This window comes from Marmota flaviventris, chromosome 8, assembly GCF_047511675.1.
Source record: "Marmota flaviventris isolate mMarFla1 chromosome 8, mMarFla1.hap1, whole genome shotgun sequence".
NCBI classification, from domain to species: domain Eukaryota; kingdom Metazoa; phylum Chordata; class Mammalia; order Rodentia; family Sciuridae; genus Marmota; species Marmota flaviventris.
Genome location: NC_092505.1, coordinates 84,523,756 through 84,550,560, shown reverse-complemented (window position 1 = coordinate 84,550,560; position 26,805 = coordinate 84,523,756). Strand labels below are relative to the sequence as shown.

General features: G+C 32.8%; 1 protein-coding gene across 4 annotated transcripts in view; it reads left to right on the top strand.

Annotated features, from left to right (window-relative positions):
- The window catches only part of Atp11b (ATPase phospholipid transporting 11B (putative)), a 113,235-nt gene that overhangs the window by 53,501 nt on the left and 32,929 nt on the right, over positions 1 to 26,805 (top strand). For all 4 annotated transcript variants that reach the window (XM_071615440.1, XM_071615441.1, XM_071615443.1 and 1 more), the window contains 11 exons: positions 569 to 637; positions 1,878 to 1,951; positions 2,025 to 2,128; positions 5,286 to 5,467; positions 7,101 to 7,304; positions 12,726 to 12,879; positions 14,826 to 14,928; positions 18,247 to 18,392; positions 19,651 to 19,710; positions 21,735 to 21,862; positions 22,940 to 23,078. In XM_071615440.1, coding sequence (XP_071471541.1) covers positions 569 to 637; positions 1,878 to 1,951; positions 2,025 to 2,128; positions 5,286 to 5,467; positions 7,101 to 7,304; positions 12,726 to 12,879; positions 14,826 to 14,928; positions 18,247 to 18,392; positions 19,651 to 19,710; positions 21,735 to 21,862; positions 22,940 to 23,078 — 1,363 coding nt within the window. The remainder of the gene's footprint in view (positions 1 to 568; positions 638 to 1,877; positions 1,952 to 2,024; positions 2,129 to 5,285; positions 5,468 to 7,100; positions 7,305 to 12,725; positions 12,880 to 14,825; positions 14,929 to 18,246; positions 18,393 to 19,650; positions 19,711 to 21,734; positions 21,863 to 22,939; positions 23,079 to 26,805) is intronic.

Here is a 26,805-nt window from a genome sequence, read left to right as displayed (position 1 = left end):
TATAAGAAATACTTATGGTTATAATATTCTGGACCTCTCTGATCCTTCAAGTTCTTAAAAATAATGATTTATTCAAAGAAAACATTTTAAAGTACATTTTAAACTTTCGTTTTAAATATTTTTACTTAAGCTAAGTTATAATAATGTCTTTTTTTTTTTTTCTTTTTTGGTACCAGGGATTGAAATCAGGGGCACTTGACCATTGAGCCATATCCCCAGCCCTATTTTCTATTTTATTTAGAGTATCACTGAGTTTCTTAGCACCTTGCTAAATTGCTGAGGCTGGCTTTGAACTCATGATTCTCCTGCCCTCAGCCTCCCAAGCTGCTGGGATTATAGGCATGCAGCACTGTGCCTGGCTAATAACATGTTTTTAAATATTTTTTTAATTGTAGTTGGACATAATACCTTTATTTTATTTATTTATTTTTATGTGGTGCTGAGGATCAAATCGTGCTAGGTGAGCACTCTATTGCTGAGCCACAACCCCAGCCCCTGGCTAATTATATTTTTAAATATGAAATATCATCCATTAATTCTTAAATTTCTTTGTTCTTTTAATCCCTAGAATTGGCATTGTGTTTATTGGCAATTCTGAAGAAACTATGGAAGTTAAAATACTTGGAAAACTGGAACGGTAATTTTTTCATATGTAGTGGTATTCTCTATACAAAGTATATAGTACTGAACAAGGATCAATAAGTATAGCCCATGAGCCAATTCTGACCTCCAGTCTGTTTTTTTGTATAGCCTATAAATGACATTATGTTTTTAAAGCATTGTTTTTTAAAGAAAGAATATGCAGCAAAGACTGCAAGTGGCTGGCAAAATTGTAAAATATTTACTTATCTGGTTCACATAAAGTTTGCCATTCTCTGCTCTAAAGTCATGTCAATATCACATTGTATCTCCTCACAGTTATAATAATATTCTGTTTTAAATCTTTTCCTGAATTACGGCTATGCTTATTTTTAGACACTATTGGGGTTGGGTTTCATTAGTTTTTACTCATTGAATAAAGAAAACTTTTCTTAAATTTATTTTACTTGCTTGTTTGTTTATTTTCTTGCAGAGCTAGGAGGGATCAAAACAGGCCCTCAAACATGCTAGCTCCACTTTACACTGAGCTACACCCCAACCCAACTATCCTCCTATTTCCTGTGGTTTTGTGTTTCAGATATTAAAAAACAGCAGTCTCGTTGCCATTATTTCGACTTTGATAAGTTAATCCATGCCTATTATACCTTTTGTGGTTTTATCAGTTATGAATATATTTCAGTTCTAGGTATCCTTTTCCAAACTCTGCTTTTACAAATATAGGGTCCATTCTTTAGGTACTTTCTGTGGCAGCCTGTCTAGGTCATTTCATTAACTTAAAACCATCATTCAACTCAGTGTTATTCTATGAGATGTGGAAGGTATTTCATATGTCCATCATTGTACAAGATTTATCTGGATTTTTCAAGCCATCACCTATTCACACAAATTCTTTTTTAACTCCATGAAGAGGTATCTGTTCATATACACAACCAGGCTCAAAACTTGGTTGTGTATGTGAACCTCTGATAGTAATTTGTGTTGTTGTACTTGTCAAAATAAGTGTTGAAAATAATTCACCTTTTTTAGTGAGAAAAACATGGAACTGGGCAGATCTGGATTCCAGTGCTTGCTCTCCCACTTACAAGCTTATTTAACTTTATGAAAATTACTTAATCTTTCTGAGTATAATAGTCTAAATCTGAAATGAAAATGTAATTGAGATTAATTTGTTATTTTAAATAGTGTTTTGTTTTTTATAGGGATTCTTTCCAAATTTTCACTTATCATTAATAGGAAGAGTAAGGTTTTTGTCTTTTTTTTTTTTTTTTCCTTTTTAGGTACAAATTGCTTCACATTCTGGAATTTGATTCAGATCGTAGGAGAATGAGTGTAATTGTTCAAGCACCTTCAGGTAACCAATCTGAATTTTTATGACTTTAATTTACCTAGTATTAAGAGCTTTATAACTTATTTTTTTCTTTTAGGTGAGAAGCTTTTATTTGCTAAAGGAGCTGAATCATCAATTCTTCCAAAATGTATAGGTGGAGAAATAGAAAAAACCAGAATTCATGTAGATGAATTTGCTTTGGTGAGTATAAATTTCTGTGCTATAAACCAACAAACTCTAAAAGATATAAAAGATTTTGGGCTTCATTTTTTAAAATATTTTTTTAGTTGTAGATGGAGACAATACCTTTATTTACTTATTTAGTTTTATGTGGTGCTGAGTATTGAACCCAGTGCCTCGTGTATGTGAGGCAAGCACTCTACCACTGAGCCATAATCCCAGCCCCTTCACTTTTAAAATAATTTGTCAAGGCTAGAATTGTAGTTTGGCAATAGAGTGCTTACTTAGCATGCATGAGATCATGGGTTCACCCCCAGTACTGTAAAAAATAAGAAAAATATTTATCAAAAATTATGAAATTCTTCACTCTATTGCACTTTTGACTTCCTATTCTTTACATAAAAACTCATTTGTGGGACTAGGGTTGTAGCTCAGTGGTAAAGTGCTTGCCTAGCACATGTGAGGTACTGGGTTCAATCCTCAGCACCACATATAACAAAGGTATTGTGTCCATCTAAAGCTTAAAAAAAAAATGTTATCTGCTTAAAATGTAAGTCTTCTCTTCAAATCTGTTACAGTCAGGGGCTGGGATTGTGATTCAGCGATAGAGCGCTCGCCTAGCACTGGCGGGACCAGGGTTTGATCCTCAGCACCACATAAAAATAAAGGCATTGTGTTGTGTCCATCTACACCTAAAAAATAAATATTTTTAAAAAATCTGTTACAGTCAAGGCACTTTTGGTTACAAGGACTACTCAAACTGCAATTTAAAAAAAAAAAATGTTTAGGGTTAAGAATATAGCTCACGGGTAGAGCATTCACCTATTCCTGGACCTGGATCAAACCCCAGCAGCACCATAAAAAAGAGGCACAGTTCCTAAAGCCCCAGCCACTGGGAAGTCTGAGGCAAGATAATTGGTTGAGCCCCAAGAGTTTAAGATCAGCCTATGTCTTAAAAGTGAAATCCTGTCTCTTAAAAAAAAAAAAACAAAAAAAAAAAACTGGGCTGAGTGCATGTTTGGCATGCACAGTGCCTTGGTTGTTACTAAAGGAGTATAGGGAAATTCAAATGTGAAGAAACCAGAACCCTCATATATTGCTGATAGGAAGAGAAGTGGCATGGCTTCTTTGGGAAAACAGTTTGGCAGTCCCTCAAAAGGTAAACATGAAGTTATTATTTGACCCTGCAATTCTATTTTTAATTATATACTCAAAAGACTTGAAAACTTTTGTCTACACAAAATCTTATACATGATTGTTCAAAAGCAGCATTGTTCCTAATAGCCAAAAAGTGTAAAAAACTCAGAGGCCCAACTAATGAATGGATAGACAAAATATGATTTATCCATTTAATGGAATATTGTTTAGCCTTTAAAAGGAGTGAAATACTGAACCAGGCACGGTGGTGCACTCCTGTAATCCCAGCAGCTCCAGAGGCTAAGACAGGAGGATCCCAAGTTCGAAGCCAGCCTCAGCAAAAGTAGGGCACTAAGCAACTCAGTGAGACCCTGTCTTTAAACAAAATACAAAAAAATAGGGCTGGGGATGTGGCTCTGTGGTCAAGTGCCCCTGAGTTCAATCCCTGGTACCAAAAAAAAAAAAAAAAAAAGGAATAAAATACTGATACATGCCACAACATGGATGAACCTTGAAAAGACTGCTTGAATAAAAAAAGCCACTCACAAAAGGTCATGTTACATTTACATGAAATATCCAGAATAAGCAGATTCTTCGAGAAAGCAGATTAATGGTTCCTAGAAACTAGAAGAAGGGGAGAGAAAGGAATGTCTGCTAATGGGTATGGGATTCCTTTTGTGGGGTAATGAAGTATTCTGGAATTAACAGTGATGATTATACACTTGTGAATATATTAAAAATCACTGATTTGTACTTTTTCAAATTAAAAGGGTATATTTTATAGAATGCAAATTGCATCCCTTATTTAAAAAAAATAAAAGAATTCAGGTGATTCTTATAAAAAGAAAGAGTCCTCATTTTAATATCCAGAAAAATGCCAGCACATAGTTGACTGGCAGTATTTGTTTTTTAATGAACTAATTGATTCATATATTAATAACTGGATACCCCCTGTTATTCATTAAACATGTTCTTTTTAGGTGTGAATCATTTATAAATAAGGGAATGCCAGTGTCTAGAAATTTGCTTAATATAGTCATATGATATTTTTAAAAATTTTTTTGGGGGGACAGTTGTAGATGGACACAATACCATTATTTTATTTATTTATTTTTATGTGGTGCTGATGATCGAACCCAATGCCTCACACATGCTAAGCAAGCACTCTACCCTGAGCCACAACTGCAGCCCCTCATGTAGTATTTTTTTAAAATCTACCCTTTCTGCCATTATTAGAAAAGTATGATGGGTTTTCCTGAGTAAAATATGCAGCAAGGAAAGGAACTTTATAAGCCTTTAGATTTAAAGATACCAGCTTTCAGAGATTTAACTTTGATCCCAGTGGAATCAAATAATCAAATATATATTTCTAAGTTTTGAAAATTTTATTTCATTGTCAAAGACAAAACGATATTATTTCAAATTTTAATTGTTAATTTGGTAGATCTAGAAAATATAGTTTGATAATAACTATTTTACAGACTTCTTTATTTGAATGTCAGACTTTAGCATACAAAAAACTGTCAGAAAATTATAGTCTCCTTTGCCTAAAAATGAAAGCAGATTTGTAAGTTCAACCAAGTGAATAAACCTTGTACTTTCTTGAGAGTCATGAAGGCATCATTATAGAACTTTCTGGCTTTCTGTGTAACCATTTTAAAACTATAAATAAGATAGTCCTTGCAGTCCTTTCTAGGCTCTAATATTGTACAATCCAATAAACTTAATTATTTTCAGCAACTTTTTCAGAAATTCAAAGAGGGCTGATGTGGGACCCATAACTCAGATCATGAGGGCTTTGTGACATTTATTTCCTTACTTAACGATGATAGTACTTTTTAAGTTATTCATAATTGATTTTTTTTTTTTTTGGTAATGTGATACTTTTGTTGTTTATTTTATTTATTTATTTATTGAGTTTCTGTTTTATTCTGATATTGGGGATTAAACTCAGGGTCCTCAGTGTATGCCAGTTAATTTCATTTTTCATTAGTTATTTGTCATCAATTTTTGTCTTTAATTTTTTTTTTTTTTTTTTTAGAAAGGGCTAAGAACTCTGTGTATAGCCTTTAGACAATTTACATCTAAAGAGTACGAAGAAATAGATAGGCGCCTTTTTGAAGCCAGGACTGCCTTGCAGCAACGGGAAGAGAAATTGGCTAATGTCTTCCAGTTTATAGAAAAAGACCTGATATTACTTGGAGCTACAGCAGTGGAAGATAGGTAAGTATCAAATTAGTAAACAATTATCATTTTTCTCTCATAAAAATATTTTAGCCAAGTTTCTAATGTATGAAATAAGTTCTGCTTATTAACAGCCTATTTTGATGTACTTAAAATCAAAATATAAAAATATTTAAAAATCAGCTGGGCATGGTGGTGCATGCCTGTAATCCCAGTAGCTTGGGAAGCTGAGGCAGGAGGAACATGAGTTAAAGCCAGCCTCAGCAAAAGCAAAGCACTAAGCACCTCAGTGAGACCCTGTCTTTAAATAAAAAATACAAAAAAGGCTGGGGATGTGGCTCAGTGTTGAGTACGCCTGAGTTCAATCCCTGGTGCCCAAAAATTTAAAAAAAAAAAAAATTAAATCAAAATAGAGAATTAAAGTCTTAATTTTTCCCAATCAGTATATCATATTTTGTTCTAGCCAAACATCTGAGATGGACTTTAAAAAGCACTTGTCTGTAGTTCTCCCTGTAGTCTTGAATACTCTTCAGCATGTACCATTCAAAGACATAAAGTACCTGCCTACTTCTCCATCCAGACCTCCCAACACTGTTCCTTTCTACTTTATGCCTCAATGATACCACACTGACTATAGTTTTCTACACATGGACTATAGTTAGAAAATATTCTACTTTACCCTTGTTCCTCTAGCAAGGCTGTGCCTTCTGCCTGGATGATTCTTCCCTTCTGTATCCATCTGCAAATACTTATTCATAAAATACACTTTGAACTCCACAAAATTTAAGGCACAATATAGCATAGATATTAACCTCACTTCAATAAGATCTTTCCTGACACCTGACAGTATTAAAAATTCTCTTCTTCATGAAGTCACCATGTTTTTAGGTAGTTCCATTGTTCCTGTGGTACTTTATTATATATGTATTCCCTTAACCTGTGAATTCCTTGCATCCCATTTATTTGTCATTATTGCCAAGTATCTCTCAATGTTTCTTCCATTAAATTTAATTCTATATTAAGCCTGTAGTTTTGTATTTTTCTACCCCTAGATCTAAGGGTGTTTATATATTTTTTAATCTAGATTTTTATTTGCTTTTTAGTTCTACTCATAAGAATTCTTAGATTCACTTGAAGTTATATAGGCCTCTGTTTTCCACAGTCTGGTTTTTTTAACTACAAGAGTGATTTTCTTGTCAAAAAGAAAATCAGAAAGATAAATCTTTTGATTTGAAATTTAAGATTTTCTAGGGCACAGGGGGTATAGCTCAGTGGCAGAGTACTTACTCTTGCCTAGTAAGCATGAAGCCCTGGATTTGATTCTCAGCACTGCCAAACGGTGCAGGGCTGTGAGTAGGGGAGTGAGCACTTCCTAATAAAATAGGAGTTTATGAAGACCACATAGTTTGGTCTCATAAAATTCAGTTTTGAAGATAGACTCTTAAAATGTGAAGTTGCAGATTTTAATTGGTTGATTTTTAGGTGAGCCAGATGATCATGATCATTAGTCAGTTTATTCTTGTTTCCTCCCTAATAGGAGAAATTTTCATATATTGCTATGCTCTAACATGCCTAGGTTGAGTTCAGACTTGACTTTACACATACTATGTAGTTTATATTTATTAGTCAGAAAAATATTTTCTGTATCCCATTTTGTGACTTTCATTTTCAGACTACAAGATAAAGTTCGAGAAACTATTGAAGCATTGAGAATGGCTGGTATCAAAGTATGGGTACTTACTGGAGATAAACATGAAACAGCTGTTAGTGTGAGTTTATCATGTGGACATTTTCATAGAACTATGAACATCCTTGAACTTATAAACCAGAAGTCAGACAATGAATGTGCTGAACAATTGAGGCAACTTGCCAGAAGGTAAGAATGTAGATATCTGAATCATGCAGTTTAGGATCAACCAACTATAGTGCAACAAACTATAAGTCAGAAATGACCTACTACTACCACTGTCCATTTTTTATGGTTCATGAGCTAAAGGCAATTTTTACATTTTTTATGGATAAAAAAATAGTCCAAAGATGATATTTCATGACATGAAAATTACATGAAATTCAGATTTCGGTATCAGTAAATAAAATTTGACTAAAATACAACCACATAAATTTGTATACCTACTGTCATAATCATTGCAGCATCAGAGTTGAGTAGTTGCAACAAACTTTATATAAAGTCCTCTCATCATTTCACACTGGTGCTGGTATACTACAAATCACAGTGACATAGTTACAACTCAACAGTGTTTTGAGTGCCATGCCTGGCACCATATTTTGACATTTTATATATTGTCAGTATATAATCATCATGACAAAACAAGAAAAATGGACTCTAATATTACAATTTTTAAGGCACAATTTAGTGGGGATTACTTTATTGTTGAATTAGATTGTAAAACATTTAATTATGCAGTGGTATTTAGCTGGACCACCTATTTGAAATTACCTTGTCAAAGATGAATTCCAAAATCTCATAATACGGTTCTATTGTATTAAAATATCAAGACTCATTACAGATCAGCAGTCAGTATTAATAGATGAACATTTGTAATTATTTAATAGTAGGGAACATAAACTTTGAACTCCACTTTAGCAAAATATTATTCCCCCTAAAAAAAAAAAGATTATCATTCTTTTTATTAATAGGCTTCTGCTATAAAAGAAAATTGTATTGAATTTTTACTACATTGTTGTAATTTCTTTTTTCTCTCATCATATAAGTACCTATATAACATCCTTAATTTTACCTTTCCACCCACAAAGCCTGAAGTTGAAATACTTGCTCTCTGAGCCTTTCCAAAAATATTTGATAACTCCTTGTCTAGTTCACATGCCAAACTGGGAAATTAAATCTGCATTTTACTGTTGAAAGATTATTTCATAAGAATAATTTATACTCTAAACCATCTTTTTTATGGTACTGAGGGGCTATCAACCACTAAGCCACATCCCTAGCCCTTTTTTCTTACATTTTATTTAGAGTTAGGGTCTCACTGAGTTGCTTAGGGACCTCACTGAGTTGCTTAGGGACCTCACTGAGTTGCTTAGGGACCTCACTAAGTTGCTGAGGCTGGCTGTGAACTCACCTCCTGCCTCAGTCTCCTGAGCTGCTAGGATTACAGGCATGTGCCACTGTGCCCAGCTCCAAATTATCTTTTTTACAAATCTGTTTTTTAGAGGTAGTTCAGATTTATTTAAGTGTCTACATTTAACCATCTAATTTATTTTTTAATATTTTGGTTTTTTAGTTGTACTTAGACACAATGCCTTTATTTTATTTTTATGTGGTACTGAGGATCGAACCTGGCACCTCCCACATGCTAGGCGAGTACTGTACCACTGAGCCACAACCCCCGCCCTAAACATCTAATTTTTCATAATAAATTTAGGAGTGCTTTAGTGTGAGCATCAGGGCCGGTTGTATGTAGACAAATTAGGTCTCCTACAGGTACTTGTAATTTGCAGTCTTGTGATTTTTAACTCAGAAAAACAAACCACCAAAGACAATGCCATAATTGTTAATATTCATTCAGTGTTTCATTTATGTTTGTTATGTAGGCATTGATGTGGTACTAAAGACTAGATTTCATCAAAAAAAAAACTTTTTGAAGGGATATTTTTAAAAGACAGTACAAAAGAATGCCAAAAGAATCTTGAATACAAAAAGGCACTTGTTCTAGGTAATTATACAATTAGAGTCAACATCATTGTGGTTGCTTAAGTATTTGAATACCATAATGTCAAGGAAACTCCCCCCAAAATAGAAATCAATTGCTTAAAATCATGTACCTTATTTATGCTTTTAAAAATATTTTTCCTGGGCTGGGGATGTGGCTCAAGCAGTATCACACTCGCCTAGCATGCGCAGGGCGCTGGGTTCGATCCTCAGCACCACATAAAAATAAAATAAAGATGTTGTGTCTGCCGAAAACTAAAACAAAAATATTGAAAAATTCTCTCTCTCTCTTTTTCTCTCTCTCTCTCTCTCTCTCTCAAAAAAAAAATATTTTTCCTGATTTTAAAAATAGTAATTGTATACTTAAAAAAATAGTGAAAATTAAAGATATATTGGTTAATAATGTAATACAAACATCTAAATATATTTAGCATATTTTCTTTATATCTACTATATATGTGCTTTTAATGAATGTGTTATGATCATTAGTATTCATTTCTCTTTTTCTACAAAAACTGTATTATTAAGTAAAAAGTATACACATATTATATTCCATGTCTATAGGTTAAAACCTAAAAATTTACATAAAGTAACCTAAATTTAAAATTTACATATAGTAAATGTTAGACTTATTATCTTAGTCTGTTTGCATTGCTATAACCAAGTACCAGAGATTAGGTAATTTATAAAGAACAAGAACTTACTTCTCATAGTTCTACAGTCTGGAAAGTCCAAGATCAACACACAAGCAGGTTACATGGTGAGGGCTGCTCCCTGCTTCCAAGGTGCACCTTATTTGGGTAGAAGTTATGGAATAAAGAACAGGAGAGGGCAAACTCAGTGTTTTTATTTTGTTTTGTTTTGTTTTGTTTTCCTTTTTGCTGGTACTGGGGATTGAATTTAGGGCCTCATGGCATGCTAGACAATCAGTCTGCCACTGAGCTATATCCCCAGCCTTAAGGGCAAATTCTCTGAAGCCTCTTTTATCAGAACAATAATCCATGAGGGTAGAGCCTTCATGTCTTAATCACTTCCCAAAAAATCCCACCTCTCAGTACCATCAGAATGAGGATTAAGTGTCACCAACTTTGGAGGTGACAAACCAAGCACTTGCTATGTAAAATTTATATTATATTTTAGAAATGTATCTTTTGGTGAAATACAGTTTCTCATATGACCACATGTGAATAGGATTTTGGTGTATAGACTTTCATATGTATCTGTTCTTAAATTTTAACAAAAATATGGAGTGGAGCAAAGAATTCCATATCTTTGAAAGTCTTGCTTTTTGTATCCATTCTTCACAAACATATATTATCTCCTCTATCTAGATGCTAGGAGCATGATCTTGTAAGTTGTGGTGTTTACTCTCAAAATTCTTAATAGCATATAGGGAGAACAAAGAAATGAGTGCACTGTCCATAGACCTGTCACAATAGAAATGTAACTGAGGCAAGAACAAAAGTTGTGGAGGACAGAAGAGGGAAGTTTAACCTCAGACCAGGGTTAGCAGGGAGCATTCTGGAAGAACTGATGGCTATTTTACCTCCTGAGAGATGAACTATAAATTGGGCAGAGAGTGACACCAAGAAGCAAGAAGCAAAAGGGCAGGGGAGGGGGTTGGTGGCTCAGTGGTAGAATGCTTGCCTAGCATGTGTGAGGCACTGGGTTCATTCTCAGCACCACATATAAATAAATAATTTTAAAAAATGAGTTTTACCATCAACTAAAAAAAATTTTTTTTTTTTTTTAAAAAAGAAGCAAAGGGGGTTGCGGGTGCAAGGGCCAAGAGCTGGGAGGGTGCATGACAGTAAAGTGTGGTTAGAGAATGAGGGAGTGGTGAGATATGAGGCCACTGAGATGAGCACATGCTGTCTCTTGTGTGCTAGAACTTAGATGTTTTTCCATATTTCCTAAATATTGTCCCATAGATTTACCAAGCCTGCCTAGAGGAAAACTGAATTTAGTGTTCCTTGGGAAGATTCCCTAGGAAAACTGGTCTGATCTGCCCCACTCTGGGCTGCTACTGCTTCTGAGGGATGTTGTTCAGGCAATGCTTAGAACAGGCAGAAGACACCAGCACAGCCCAGGTTTCTAAATAGGGAAGAAAATCAGTCAGCATAGGTGTTCTGTTTAGTTATTGGAGATTAAGTAAAGGGAAAATATAGACATTTTAAAGATTTTCATGGTGTGGAATACATTGCCTAAATGAAGTGCAACACAATAATGATTAGACAGAATACAAAAGGCATCCTTTTAACTTATGATTTCTATTATAAGACTAAAATCTCTCAATGGTTAGATTTTATAGCTTGTTGCTTATTTATTATTTTTTATTTCTCATTTTAAAATAGAGGGATATTTCTCAGAAGCATCCTGTGAATTTGTAGTTCTTTCTTTTTTTCTTTTGCTTAGCATAATATTTTTTAATTTATTCTAATTTTATGACAGCAGGATGCATTTCAATTAATTTTACACATATAGCACAATTTTTCATATCTCTAATTGTACACAACATAGAGTCACACCATTCATGTCTTCATACATGTACTTAGAATAATGAAGTCCATCTCATTCCACTGCCATTCCTACCCCCCTTCCCCCTTGTGGTACTTTCTTTGTGGTGTATGTAACACAGGGTTACCTTGAATGCCGGCTTTCACAACATAAAGGAGTGTGCACCAGAGGTAAATCTGTGTACTACTTTATCAAGAAACTCCTATAACTGCTGTGTGCAGTGGCACACACCTGTAACCTAATCTACTGAGAAGGCTGATGCAGGAGGATTGAAAGTTCAAGGCCAGTCTAGGCAACTTAGCGAGACCTTGTCTTAAAATGATAAATTAAAAGGATTGAAGATATAGCTCAATTGTAGAGCATGCCTGTGTTCAATCCTCAATACAAGAAGGGAAAGAAAAGAAGAAGAAACTCTAATTACCAAAGGAGGATTGAAGGAAAAAAGTTGTACAAAATAATATGTTTAGTGATATATTTGATTCCTTACTAGTATACCCTCGTTACCTCTTTATAGCAACAAATAGTTTGACCAACTGCTAGTAAGCAGACCATACCCTGAGTAACATTTGTTTATTGTATCCCCACAAGTAGGGTGTTATTTTTGTTCCACCATAGTAACATATGGCATTACAATCCAGTATAGGAATTAGTATCAGTGGACATTACTATTGCTTCATTTCTTTCCTTCCTACTTACACATATTGACTGTAGGACATGGGTTTTCCTAAACATTCTTGATTTCATTTAACCTTTTAAAGTCAGGATTTACTAAATATATGTAACAAATAATGCTTGTATTTTTGTAAGTATTTTTCATACAGTTTTGAAACGTATCCTCAGATTATATGTTACAATTCACATCTTAGGACTGATATAATATTTATATATCAGTTTGTTGTAAAATTGAATATCATCTATTTTATTCATCATATTGTTGACTTTTAGTTCTACTTAATTTTAATATTCAGGTAATACAACTGAGTTTGTTCCCTGGCATGTCAGTCTTATAACAATTAAGTCTATGGTTGAACTATCCATCTTAAAGTAAGAATTTTTTGTTCTGTCTTACAGAGGATATATTTTCTCTTTCAGAATTACAGAGGATCATGTGATTCAGCATGGGCTGGTAGTGGATGGGACCAGCCTATCTCTTGCACTCAGGGAACATGAAAAACTATTTATGGAAGTTTGCAGAAATTGTTCAGCTGTATTATGCTGTAGAATGGCACCACTGCAGAAAGCAAAAGTATGTATATTTTACAAGTTCTATAAGATATTTAGATCTAAAAATATTAAGGTTAATGCCTAAATAGTTTCAATATGGTGGTATGCAGTATATGAATCTTTCTAGGAGCCAGTCTCTTCTCACATTATGAATTTTAATCATGTCCATTTAATTTTTAGGATTCTCAGAAGAGTACATATTGAAGTTTCAAGTATTCATGACGCAGAAAGTCTGTACTAAATAGCAGTTTGTGATCTTGCCAAACACAAATTTGAACTGTGATAATTAACATTGAACAAATTACTTAGTGAAAGAGCCTAGGAGTCTTGAATTCATCTGCACTTTCAGATGGTTCTGTTGATCTCTGTTTATTTCTACATTCTCATGAATTGATAATTCTTTGTTAAAAGTGGCTATCAAGTGATAAATAGGACTTTAGTAAAAAGTTAAAAAAGCCAATTCACTTGTAATGCATAGCTATTATGTATAGGAAATATTTACTTTTTAGCTACCTGTGATTCAAGTGAAAGCCTATGCAAACATTTTTTGTAATCCCACATTAGGACTTAGGCTATATTCTTCACAAATATCTCTTGCAATGCACATCTAAATATGGATTGTTTCACATATAAGTCTTAATAAATTAGATAATTTAATTTTGGGGGGGCTTTAAGGAATTTCATTATAGTGCACATATTATAATTCACATATCCTAATGTGTTAACTTTTTGTTACTGTGACAGAACCTGAGAAAATCACCTTGGAGCAGGAAAGATTTATTTTAGTTGACTGTTTCAGAAGCTTCAGTCTGTGGTTATTGTTTGGGGCATGAGGCAAGGCAGAACTTCCCTGGTTGAAGAACATGGCTTATGAAAGTTGCTCAGCTCATGACAGCCAGAAAGCAGGGGATGGGGGTCCTGGGGACAAGATATAGTCATCCAAGAGCATATACTGAAAGACACCTCACCTCAACTAGATCCCACCTCCAACAGTTTCCACCACTTCCCAGTAGTCCATTTAAATTATGAATCCCATATGGATTAATTCACTGATGAGGTTAGAGTCTTCATGATGCACCATTTTCTAAAAGCCCCACCTCTGAACATTACTGCATTGGGGACCAAGCCTTCAATACATGAGACTTTGGGTACATTTCATTTCAAAACACCACAACCAATCTATGGATACTGAAACTGGAGACCAAACAGAGTTAATACCTAGGGACTTGTTATTTCCTTTTTTTTTTTTTTTTTTTTTTTTGGTACTAGGGATTGAACCCAGGGCTTTACCACTAGGCCACATCCAGCCCTTTTTTTTTTTTTTTTTTTATTGTTGTGTTTTATTTTTGTTTTGAAACAGGGTCTTACTAAGTTGCTTAGAGCCTAAGTTGCTGAGACTGGCCTTGAACTTGTGATCCTCCAACCTCAGCCACCCAAGTTGCTGGGATTACAGGAGTGCCCCACCATGCTTGGCTTGCCTAGGTTCTTTACAAAAGGGCATTCAAGAATGTCAGAGAAATCTGAATTTAATATTGATTGCTTTTTTTAAACTTCAGATTTTGCTTATTACAAAAGAAAACAATGGTTGTTCCTTGATAGCAAGTAAAAGAATAAGAAAAAACATTTTGTCTGACAATTCAATTATTTGAAGTTATTTATTAATAATTTTATTTTTTATACAAGTTATTACTTTTTGAAAATTTAAGATACATTTTAAAAATTATTTCTCATTACTCAAAATTCAAACATAATACCCTGTTTGGTTATGACATTTCTAAAAGACATTCCTAAAACCTTAATGGAGGCATTCCTCAAAAAAATGAACCCCAGTACATAATATTATCTAATATAAAATTAAATATTTTTTAGTATTATCCTTATTGTAGTCATTTGAGAAAAATGACATTGCACAATGCAAGACAGTCAAAAATTTTATCATAAAGAAATAATTCATTGTATGTCTTCCAGGTAATAAGACTAATAAAAATCTCACCTGAGAAACCTATAACACTGGCTGTTGGTGATGGTGCTAATGATGTAAGCATGATACAAGAAGCACATGTTGGCATAGGTGATTGACTTTTTTCCTGAATTTTAAAGTTGCTGTAATTATTTGGTGTTTTTGGATTTTCCTTTTGTAAATTAAAATACAATGTCAAATATATACATGAAAACTAAATGCAACGTTGGTAATATGTCTAGTGTATCCGCATCAGAAATGATTATAATTAGGCACACTATTTAGGATATTTTAGTTATAAATTTTAAAGGAAATATTACATTAGTGAATCATATCTTTGCCAATTTTAATTTATAATAAAAATAACTTTATTTTTACATGCCATCTCATACCTTGTAAAATACTTTCACATTATTTTATCCATAAATTTATGATTTACATGGTTGCCCTTATGGTTTAAAATTCTTTTTTTAATATTTATTTTTTAGTTATAGGTGGACACAATATCTTTATTTTATTTTTATGTGGTGCTAAGGATCAAACCCATTGCCTCACACATGCTAGGCGAGCACTCTACCTCTGAGCCACAGCCCCAGCCCCCAAATTCTTATTTTAGAATTACTGTGATTATTTGTGAAACTAAAGGTTCTGTAACACATTTAAAGACAATTTTTAGAGATGAGAAATAATACTAACAATAGTAAAAAGATAAAAAGTCAAATAATTTTGTGATTTTAATGCCTTTATTCTAATTTCTATTTTGCCTAAGACTTTATTGGGTTCAGAGTACTAATACCATTAGTATTAGTAATAAATTATTATAATAAATAATAAATTTAGTAATAAATTATTAATCATTTCCTATTTTAACATATTCTGACTATCTTCTTCTGTCATTTTATTTTATAAATACAGACTCAAAGAGAAAAGTATGGATATAAATTTTTTTGCTGTTGTCAAAGGATAAAATTTGAGAGTTAGGCTAACATTTGTTCTGTAATAGTCTTCATTATTGCCTATGACAGTTTTCAAGTCTACTATTTCCAATTTATCCCTCAAAACAACTCCTTCCTCTTTGGGATAATTAACTGTTCATTTTGAAATTTTAATTTTCTTTCTAGTTTGTACACTGTTGTTCCCCTTAAATCTCCATAATAATTTGATAATTTCATATATCATACATTAAAGCATACAAAATTTGCTTAATATATGACAAAGGAGATGTTTCAAATAAGAAAGGAAATACATTATTCAATAAAAAGTGTTGATTAAACTAGTTAGTTATTTGGGAAAGAAGAAAAAAGTTAAGTCTTCTATTATTAAAGCAAAAGAAATTCCATATGGATTAAGGATTTAAATAATTTATCACCATAAAAATGAATTGAAAATGTAATGAATAGTTCTATTATTTGAGTTGTGGAAAGTTCTCTTAAGTACAATACCAAAGCAAGGAACTTAAGAGAAGTTTTTTGTTTTTGTCTTTTGGGGGGATACAGGGATTGAACTCAGGGACACTTGACCACTGAGCCACATTCCCAGCCCTATTTTGTGTTTTATTTAGAGACAGGGTCTCAGTGAGTTGCTTAGCGCCTTGCTGTTGCTGAGGCTGGCTTTTAGCTTGTGATCCTCCTGCCTCAGCCTCCTGAGCCACTGGTATTACAGGTGTGCGCCACCGCACCTGGCTTAAGAAGTTCCTTGTTATAGAGAAAAAATTAGTATGTCTGGCAAAGGTAAAATCTCCCCCAAAACAAATTTCAGTGGGACACTAGTAAGGAATACTTGTAAAATAGATGACCAAGTCTTAATACTTCTAAATATGTGAAGTCTTAACAAATTAACAAGAATAAGAAACACACTCTAGTAGATATATGTGGAAAGATGTGAGTTCCAAATGAGAAGTATAAGATGAATACAAAGTATATGAAAAAAGTGTTTCATCTCTGTAACAATCAAAGGAATGTAAGTTAAAATTGCCTAGTAGATTGGCAACAATTACAAAGATTGATAAATCTGAAGTTGACAAAGATACAGAATAAAAAATGATTTTATACAGCTTTAGGGAGAGTGTAAATTAGTATGCCCTGCATTATTGTGCATGACAAAAAAGTTTAATTCTATGCTTCTTGATCAATAGTGCACCCAGGAATTTCTTCTAATAATTGAATGTGTTGTAATGATATGTATATCGTCAATAAAGTTTATATCTATAAAGTAACAAATGCAAGTTACAAAACAAATACTCTCATTTTTGTACACATTTTTATATATATTAAATACATCTACACATGCATGTAAAATACAGAAAGAAAAATTCTAAGAGGATATAGGCTAAAAATTGTTTTTCCCCGTAAGTGTTGTGAATATAGATTTTTTTTTCTCTGCCTCTTCATTTTAGAACATTTTGATACTTTCTTTTTTTTTTTTTTTAAGTTTTTTTTTTTTTATTTTTTAAACTTTTTTTTTTTTTTTTTTTTTTAGTTCTTGACAGACACAACATCTTTGTTCGTATGTGGTGCTGAGGATTGAACCCGGGCCGCACGCATGCCAGGCGAGCGCGCTACCGCTTGAGCCACATCCCCAGCCATTTTGATACTTTCATGATAATTTTTTTAAATAATTATTTTTTAGTTTTAAGTGGACACGATATCTTCATTTTATTTTTATGTGGTGCTGAGGATAGAACCCAGTGCCTCATGCATGCTGGGCGAACACTTTACCACTAAGCCACAACCCCAGCCCCATGACAAAAATTTTGAAGGTTAATTTTGAAAAATAATTTTTAAAAGTTGCTTTTGGTCAAAAAACACAAACATGGTGATCTCTGATTTTGTTTTTTTGAAACCTAAAGGATTATTGTAACCTAAAGTACTCATTTTTCAGATAAAATGATGCACTGATTTCAGATTGTACATTTTTTTCAATTTATTTATTTTAAATTTACATTTTTCTTTTAAAAGTACATTTGACTTACTTATGACAGTTTAAAGTAGCTAAATATGCCTATTTTTTACTACAGCAAAGTTGTTCAAGTTTAACATTTTTATATTCACTAGAACTAGTAAAGACAAAGTTGTTTAGCACTCTTTTCATTAGATGTTTATTACCCAATACTTTGTGCTTATTGGTACAATAATCGATGCTTCTGCTAGATCCTGAACTTTTAATATTATTTTTATTTTAATTGTATTTTTTTATATTGTAATTCTTTGAATATTGGTGTTACATGTCTTGTATATATTACAGCTTTATATTAAACTACACATTTAAGTAGGACAACCTTTTGGATCGCTGCTAATTGCTGTATATTAGGATTTAGTGTTTCTAAGTCCAGGTTCAACTACTAAAATATTTAAGATATTTATAGCTGTTTCATGAAAATTAAACTTATGAGTTATCAGTGGACATTCCTTTTTGTCTTCTTTATTACAGGAATCATGGGTAAAGAAGGAAGACAGGCTGCAAGAAACAGTGACTATGCAATAGCTAGATTTAAATTCCTCTCCAAATTACTTTTTGTTCATGGTCATTTTTATTATATTAGAATAGCTACTCTTGTACAGTATTTTTTTTATAAGGTGAGTTTTATATGGATTTTTAGGATCAATTATTGATGTAGTAATTTGAAATTTTAATTTAAGGAATGTTATAACCATATTAATTATTCTTTCTTTAATTATTTTAATGACATATATGACAGCAGAATGCATTTTGATTCATTGCAAATTATTCTTAAAAAATAGTTTCTGTAAATAAAATATCGGTACCTTTGTAATTAACATGTACTGACAGAACAACGCAAATCAGTGGTTTTCTGGGACCAAGAGTATAGGTGATAGATTTAACTAGAAAGGAATATAAAAGAACTTTTGGAATTGATGGGAGAGTTCTCTAATTTTATGGTGATGTTGGTAGTATATAAATTTGTCAAAATACATCAAAACTTACACTTATATTGATGTCTTATTCTGTACATATTCAGCTGCAATAAGTTTGATTTCCTTAAGGTTACTTCATCTTGAGTAAATAAGTTTTAATTTAACTCCAACTTGATGATTTCAAGCAGAGGTTAAATTTGTTTTGGTCTGTTAGTAAGCTAGTGAAGTGGTGAGCTTCTCAGTACAGGGTTTTTGTATGCATAAAGTGAAATACTTAGGATTACAAATAAAAATGTTGAAATACATTTCTATCTCTGGACCCTTTGGGAAATGTGGGAATCTGTAGACGTCATGTTAAATGCCTCTGTTACTAAAACATTTAATATGCCAGAATGTCTTATATTGCATATATTTCTATAATTTATAGCTGTAGGCTGGGGATAGAACATAGATTACATATTACTATAAAATGATGTGGCAGTTTTCTTCTAATTTACTGTTCTGGCTTTTACTTGTAATATGAGAATAGATTGAGGTAGTAAAATGTTTTGATAGTTCTGTTTATTGTGTACTTTAAATATTTTTGCATTGTAAAGCTATCATGGCCAAAAAAAAAATTAAGTAAATCTTGCTTATTGTACTGTGTATCAACTATATTGAATGAGAGTTGGAAGATTGAAAATTCAAAATAATGGTATTACTTGGCAGTGATGGGAGATGAGGGTATGTTCATTCTCATATCTACACTGCTCCTTCAAATGCTTTTAGGTATTTTTTAAATAGAATGAGAAACCTACTTTCCCATTTTATGTGGACAAGTCCTTATGAAAAAAATCCTCAGGTTGCCATATTAACTGAGATTGTGTTTCTGGACCCTTTATCATATTTAGGAATTTTTTTCTCTTTTAGTCCAAAATATTTTAATTGTTTTCCATTTAATCTTTTTTTTTTTTTTCAGAATGTGTGCTTTATCACACCCCAATTTTTATATCAGTTCTACTGTTTGTTTTCTCAACAAGTAAGTAAATAGAAGCTTGTGTTTCGTTCTTTTAGAATAAGATAAGTGTGTTCAAATTTTGATAGATATCTAGAAGGACTTTTTCATTTTTCTAAGTCCTGCAGGTAACTATACAAACTTCTCTGAGTATTATGCTTAGTCAGCATAACATGCATAATATTTATTCTGGTTTTCAGTCTAAAGTCTAATGTTGATACCAAAAATTTATTTTAATTCATGACGCTTTTTTTTCATTTTTCTTAGTCCTGTAAGTAACTAGACAAAACTTTTCTGATTAGCAATTAGCATATCACTCATAAATTTTATTTATTCTAGTTTTCAGTTTGAGATAAATGTTGATAACAAAATATATTAAAATTCTAGATGCTTTTTAAAGAATTGATATTAACTCTTTAACAGCTTGTGAGAAAATTTTGATAATTTGTTTCAATTATTTTGTGATATTTCTACAGAATCCATATGAAGCCACACCAAATAACTATTTAGAGGTTCACCTCATCTTAATTCTTGGCTCACAATTTTTTAAATTTTTTTTGTGTGTGTGTGTGTGTGGAGTTGTAGATGGACAGCATGCCTTTATTTTATTTATTTCATTTTTATGTGGTGCCAAGCATTGAATCCAGTGCCTCACACATATTTGGCAAGCACTCTGCCGTTGAGCTGCTAAGCTCAATGACTCACAATTTTTTATGAACTTTAGTGGTTTAGTCCAGGGATGACATACAGGTTTTACCACAGAAGCTAATGTAAATAATTGATAGAAACACCTAGAATGCTATGTTAAAAAGGTTTCTGGAGTTTAAGAGAGGGAAAATGCTGTAATTTATTAGTGATTGTAATGGGCACAGAGTGGGTCTTTAGTTGTACACATGTCTCATATTTGCCATTCCTGATTTACTGTTTTATGTTACAGAAAAGGAAAGTGAAATTCAAAGAGATTAAGTAATTTGCCCAAAATAAGATAGCTAAGTTCATGACTAAACTATGACTTAGACCTACTGCTTCTGACTAATTGAGCACCCTTTTCACATACCATACTTTATCAAGTTAAGCAAGACATGTATTCTAATTTATTGAAAAAAATAAGAACTTAATTATCTTAAATTGTTAGGTTTTCTTTTCATGTGTCGTTCCTCCTTAATTACTATTTTCAACTCTGTTTACAAGCTGAACTCTGAATTTTAGATATCTACTCAGGTAGGCATTAATTGTCAGTAACAGTTTATCTGAATTAAATAAAGAATGCTATAAGACCATATGACAAAGGGACCTGACCTTTTTTGATTACATGTTCAGGGAGTTTACAGTATAACTTGGGAGTCAGTATTAATAGCAACGAAACAACATATAAAAGCATAGGCACAGTGCTAAGCTTTTAGTACCAACAGTGGCATCTGTGACTCTTTAAAGAACACTATCAGCAAGGACTTGTGTCACTGTGAAAAGTTTCATAGAAGAAATTGAGACTTATTTATTTATTGTCCTAAAGAGAGTGAGGGATGTAGATGGGGAGACCAAGCTATGAAAGCAAAACTATATGTGTAGCATACCGAAGGGATAATAAGAAGCTTAGGATGCATATAGAATTGTTTAAAACTATTATCACAGTGACCAAGTTGTGGAGAATCTTGAAATATAGATCCAGTTCACTATAATTCCAAAAACAACTGACATAGCAAAATATTTCAGTTTCTACACAGAATTTAAATCTAGGAACACTATATGTTAATGTCCATTTAAAAAACTAATTGGAGGGCTGGCGTTGTGGCTCAGCAATAGAGCACTCACCTAGCATTGTGTGAGGCCCTGGGTTCGATCCTCAACACCACATATAAATAAATAAAATAAAGGTATTGTGTCTACCTACAACTAAAAATAATAATAATAATTAAAGTAGATTTTGTTTTAATTGAAAAAACTGTAGTTTTATCCTTTTTTAACATGCTTATTTGTGATTATACACAAAAATATAATAGGAATACATAATTTAGAATGTCAAAATTTCCTCTTATTTCTCTTTCTAGACACTGTATGACAGCGTGTACCTGACTTTATACAATATTTGTTTTACTTCCCTTCCTATTCTGATATATAGTCTTTTAGAACAGCATATAGACCCTCATGTATTACAGAACAAGCCCACCCTCTATCGGTAAGTATTTTCCAGCATTTAAGTGTCCATTGTTTTCTGATTACAAGTATTGTATTTAATGGTTAGCAGTTTAACACATACCTAAAAAGTAAGCAAATATGTAGAAGTGTCTGCTAAGGGGTTGGAGAGTAGTAGAGCTTAGCTATTGAGGCCCTGGCTTCAGTCCCCAGCACCACAAAAATAAATAAATAAAAATATTTTACTAAGCATGATTATTTTATGGTTTATAGTTGCTGAATACCAAAGAGAAATTTTGAATTTTTCCTATGTTTTTAAGAATGCATGCTTTCATTCCATTAATACCTTGGGTGATTGTGTAATTTGTACTTAACTGTTGTAAACCAGTTAATATTCTACTTTGTGTGACAAGTTATTCAGTAATTGTTAGTCTCTAGAATTCCTTAAGAACTAATTTATGTCTTACTTTTGCCAAATTTATGAATGATAATCCATGCAAAATGCAAGTTGATATTGATCCCTGTTCTCTGCTTTATTCCTGCTTTTCTAGAAGCAAGTTATCACCAGAGCTCTGGAATCAGGCAGGGATAGCTGAAGCTTCCCTTCATAAACTCTTATTATAGAGAGGCTACGGAGGTACCATTTACAGAGGTGTATCCAGTTATCCAAATATAAAATAACTTACTTTGATTTCCCAGGTTATCTAGCACAGGGCTTAACCCAAGATTAACACAGATTATTTTTCCCCATAATAACTATTATTGAAAATGCAGAAGCCAACTCAAATGACCTCACTTGAAGGAGACATAGTCAGACTGGTTGAATATCAACAGAATGCAGTACAGATAAATCAGCTTTTCACAACTAAACTGAAGTCATAATGCCCATATATTTCTTTATCAAATGAGAAAATGTATGAATTTCATTATGTGAACTATAAGCTGTTACCCCTATGTATGCTATTACTAGAACTGGTGGTTTGTCAATTTGAGCATATTTATTCTTCTAATATTTTCTAAAAAATTTAAATTAAAACTCCTTGTTTTTTATTATCAAATTATAATAATTATTCTGTAGGTAAAATATGAATCCTAATGTATTCCTTTTTTTAATTCACAGGGACATTAGTAAAAACAGTCTCTTAAGCATTAAAACATTTCTTTATTGGACCATCCTGGGTTTCACTCATGCCTTTATTTTCTTCTTTGGATCCTATTTTCTAATGGGGAAAGACATATCTCTGCTTGGAAATGGCCAGGTAAAATATATAATGTCTTAAAGAATGCTTTTTTTTTTTTTTTTTTTTTTTTAATTTCAATATTTATTGTTTAGTTTTCGGCGGACACAACATCTTTATTTGTATGTGGTGCTGAAGATCGAACCTGGGTCGCACGCATGCCAGGCGAGCGTGCTACCGCTTGAGCCACATCCCCAGCCCCTTAAAGAATGCTTATCAATATTTTCATTTGGTTTAGTTTTTTATAATTTTCTGTCATGGAAAATAAAATATAAATTCAACTTAAATTATAAAATTTCAGATACTAAATTAAAATACAAATATAAAAAGGTTTTAACTTTTTTCACTTAAGTTTCATACATTAATGAATTCCTTAGAACTGCCAGTGTGCAGTTCTAAGGAAAACATAACTGTAATACAGTGTAAATAAAATGAGACTCAAGTTACTAGACTGTTTTGCTGTTCAAAAATTAGTTTATACAAAGATATATGTTAATACCCCTGCATGCTGTTTACCTCAGGACTGTATTCTAATAACAGGTATCATTTATTTGGTACTTACTTTTGTGCTAAGTGCTGTATATATCCCATGCCCATTATCCTTACAGTAATCCTATTACAAGGGTGTAATTACTCCTATTTTTCAGATGAGAAATAGTGGTTGTTTGATTTTAATTGCATGAATTGATTGTTTATTTATGGAGTGCCACCATACTCTTCAGTGCACACTGGCAGTTCTAAGGATGTCATTAAGTTACTATTTAATATGGCCACTTTTCTGAAATATGAAATTTAAAAAAGAATACTAAACAGTATACTGTTCCACTGTGCCTTGATTGGAGTGCTTATGTTGAGACGCTTGTGGCAGAACTAGGCCTCTCTTTCTGGCTTAGGTGGGTTAGAAGAACAGAAATGACAGTGGTTGGTACTATAATAGACTGGATTCCTTTGTTGTGTCTGTCAGCTTTGTGTCTCTGATCAAAATACCTGATGAACAATTCAGAAAGATTTATCATGGCTCACTGTTTTTAGAGGATTCAGTTCATAGTCCACTGGCTTCTAGACAGAAATGTGGAACATTACAGAGGAAAGCTGCTCAGCATATGACAGCTGGGAAGCAGAGAAAGAGGCAGATAAACCTTTCTATTGACCTACTTCCTTCTCACCTCCCAGGAGTCCATTCATCTCTCAGAGCCCTCATGATCCAATCTTTGCCTAAAAGACCCACCTCTGAACTTTGAAACATTGGGGCTCATACTTTAGCACATAAGCTTTGTGGGGGACATTTCATATCCAATCTATAACACTTTATTTCTTTTTAATTGGCAACACTTGGATCTTACATAATATGTTTGGAGACACAGAAATACAATCTTTGCAACTGAAAGAGTATAAGGTTTTATTTGTTCACCAAACATATTACTGAGGACCAAACATTCCCAGGTAATATACTAGGCTCTGAATTATATATAAGAGTAACTTACATACTTTGATATGAGTTTAGAGTCTTCTAAGTGTGACTACAGAAATGGAGCAGGTACACTAGTAACAAAATAGGCTAGTGCAATTAAGGAAACAGCTTTCAAATATATAGAGGCCTTATCCATGCTCATCTCTTTAGGTTACAGGGTAGGAACATAAATGTTTTGTCACTGCACTTTTGAGGACATATTAAGTCTGATTCGGATAAAAATATGAGTCTAGTTTGTTTTGTGTAACACAAGGGTACATCACTTTCCAAGTAATAATTATCTTTTATTTTCCTCTGTGCCAGTTATATTACATGCTTTTGCTTATTAAATCATAATAATCCTGCATGAGAAAAAATTATTTTTTAACTTTTTTACATATTAGAAAATTTATAACCTCAGAGAGATAAGTATTATAAGAGTAGAATTCTAACTCAGTCTGTGTGCTTAGTCATGATCCTTAATACCTTTGTAAAAACAACTGTTAGCCTGGTGCCCTTCTACTCAGCCTTGCCACCTTTGCAGGGTATAGTAACCATAGAGCACAGATACATGAGAGTGCCCACTTCCTATTAAATAGTAAGGTGGAAGCAGACAGATGAAGAGGTCAAGGAGTATTAAGGCAGAAGTCATTGAATGAAAAGAAAATTAAAGAGATCTTTTTTGCTAGTTACTACTTTTTTTTTCCTGGTTTTAAAAATATGTACACATTGTGGTAAATATTTTTAAAATATAGGAAAAAATATAAAGAAGGTAAATCATGGTCTAGGGTTGTAGTTTAGTGGTAGAACACTTACCTGACATGTGTGAGGCTCTGGGTTCAATCTTTAGTAGCACCAAAAAAAGAAGAAACTAAATTGCCTGTTATACCTCTATCCACATATTATTGCTTCTGTTTTTAAACAGATTTTGTCTGTTTTAACAAATTTCCTTTCATTCGTTTTGTAACTTTTGCAGTTTTCATTATCATTATAATTTGCATCTCCTTATTTCTTAACATTCTAACCTGTGATTTTTCATATTATTATAGTTTTTTTCATAGCTACACAATACTCTATTACATTATGTGAGTATTCTTTTTTTCCTTTTTTTTTTTTTTTTTTTTTTTTTTTTTTGTGGTGCTTGGTATTGAACCCTCAAGCCTTGTACATGTGAGGCAAGCACCCTACCAACTGAGCTATATCCCCGGCCCAAGTATTCTCTTACTTTGAGAATTTAAGTTTGCTTCTACATTTTAGTGGCTTTTTGTTGTTGTTGTTGTTGTGTTTTAAGAGACAGTGTCCCACTATATTTTACCCAGGCTGATCTTAGACTCCCAGGCCCAAGCGATCCTCCGGCCTCAGTCTCCTGAGTAGGTGGAACAACAGGTGCACACCATCATGTCTAGCTTTAGTGACTTTTTAAAATTAAATTTTTAGCATTCTTTATACAAAGATAGAACCTTAATTCAGGATAAATTGTTGGTCTTTAGTATAAAAGTTTTTTCTCTCATCACCTGCTTAATTTGTTTTTTTTTTAACACAAATTATAAATCATTAACCTTCAATTATTAACCTAATGCCCCCTTTACCTTGCCAGTTATATCATGCATGTAGTGTATGTACTAATAAAAATTAATATGCTACTTACTGCTGCCTCTAGAAATAATGGAAAAGAAACACACACTGGAACTATTCAGAATAGGATTTACATTCTGGCACCTGTAGTAGTAGTAGTTGTTGTTATTATTATTATTTAGTATTATTATTATTTAGTTTCCTCTCCGCTAAAATAAGAGGTGTGTCCCTACCTTGCAAGTTTTCTGTATTAAGTGACACATAAAACATTAATCACAGTGGCAGTTAATACAAGTACTTGGTAAGTCTTAGTAGTAATAGTTGCTATTTATACTATCAAATCATTACACTAGAGAAGGCCTGTGCTGATCTACTTTTCCCAGAAATTTTCTTTTTAACTGTGAAAGTCCCCTTGCTATCTTTTCTAGTTCTAAACCATTGTTAATGTTTCCTCTTTAGGTTGCTTTTGCCTCTCTACCTCAGTTCCTCTCTTCATCACTAGTTCTTATTTGAACCCACAGACCCCTGTCCTTTAGCTCCAGCTCCCTCTTTTATATCTGTGCTAAAAATCTGTTTAGAGTTGTATCTAGTACAAGTCTCATTGTTCAGTGCTCATATGTTGATGCTTCCTGTTTTCCATTGCCGCGGTCCGGCTGCAGCAAAATAACCCGGGGGTGACAAGCAACTTGTGTACATTGATACAGCAGGAGTGGGAGCCGTTTA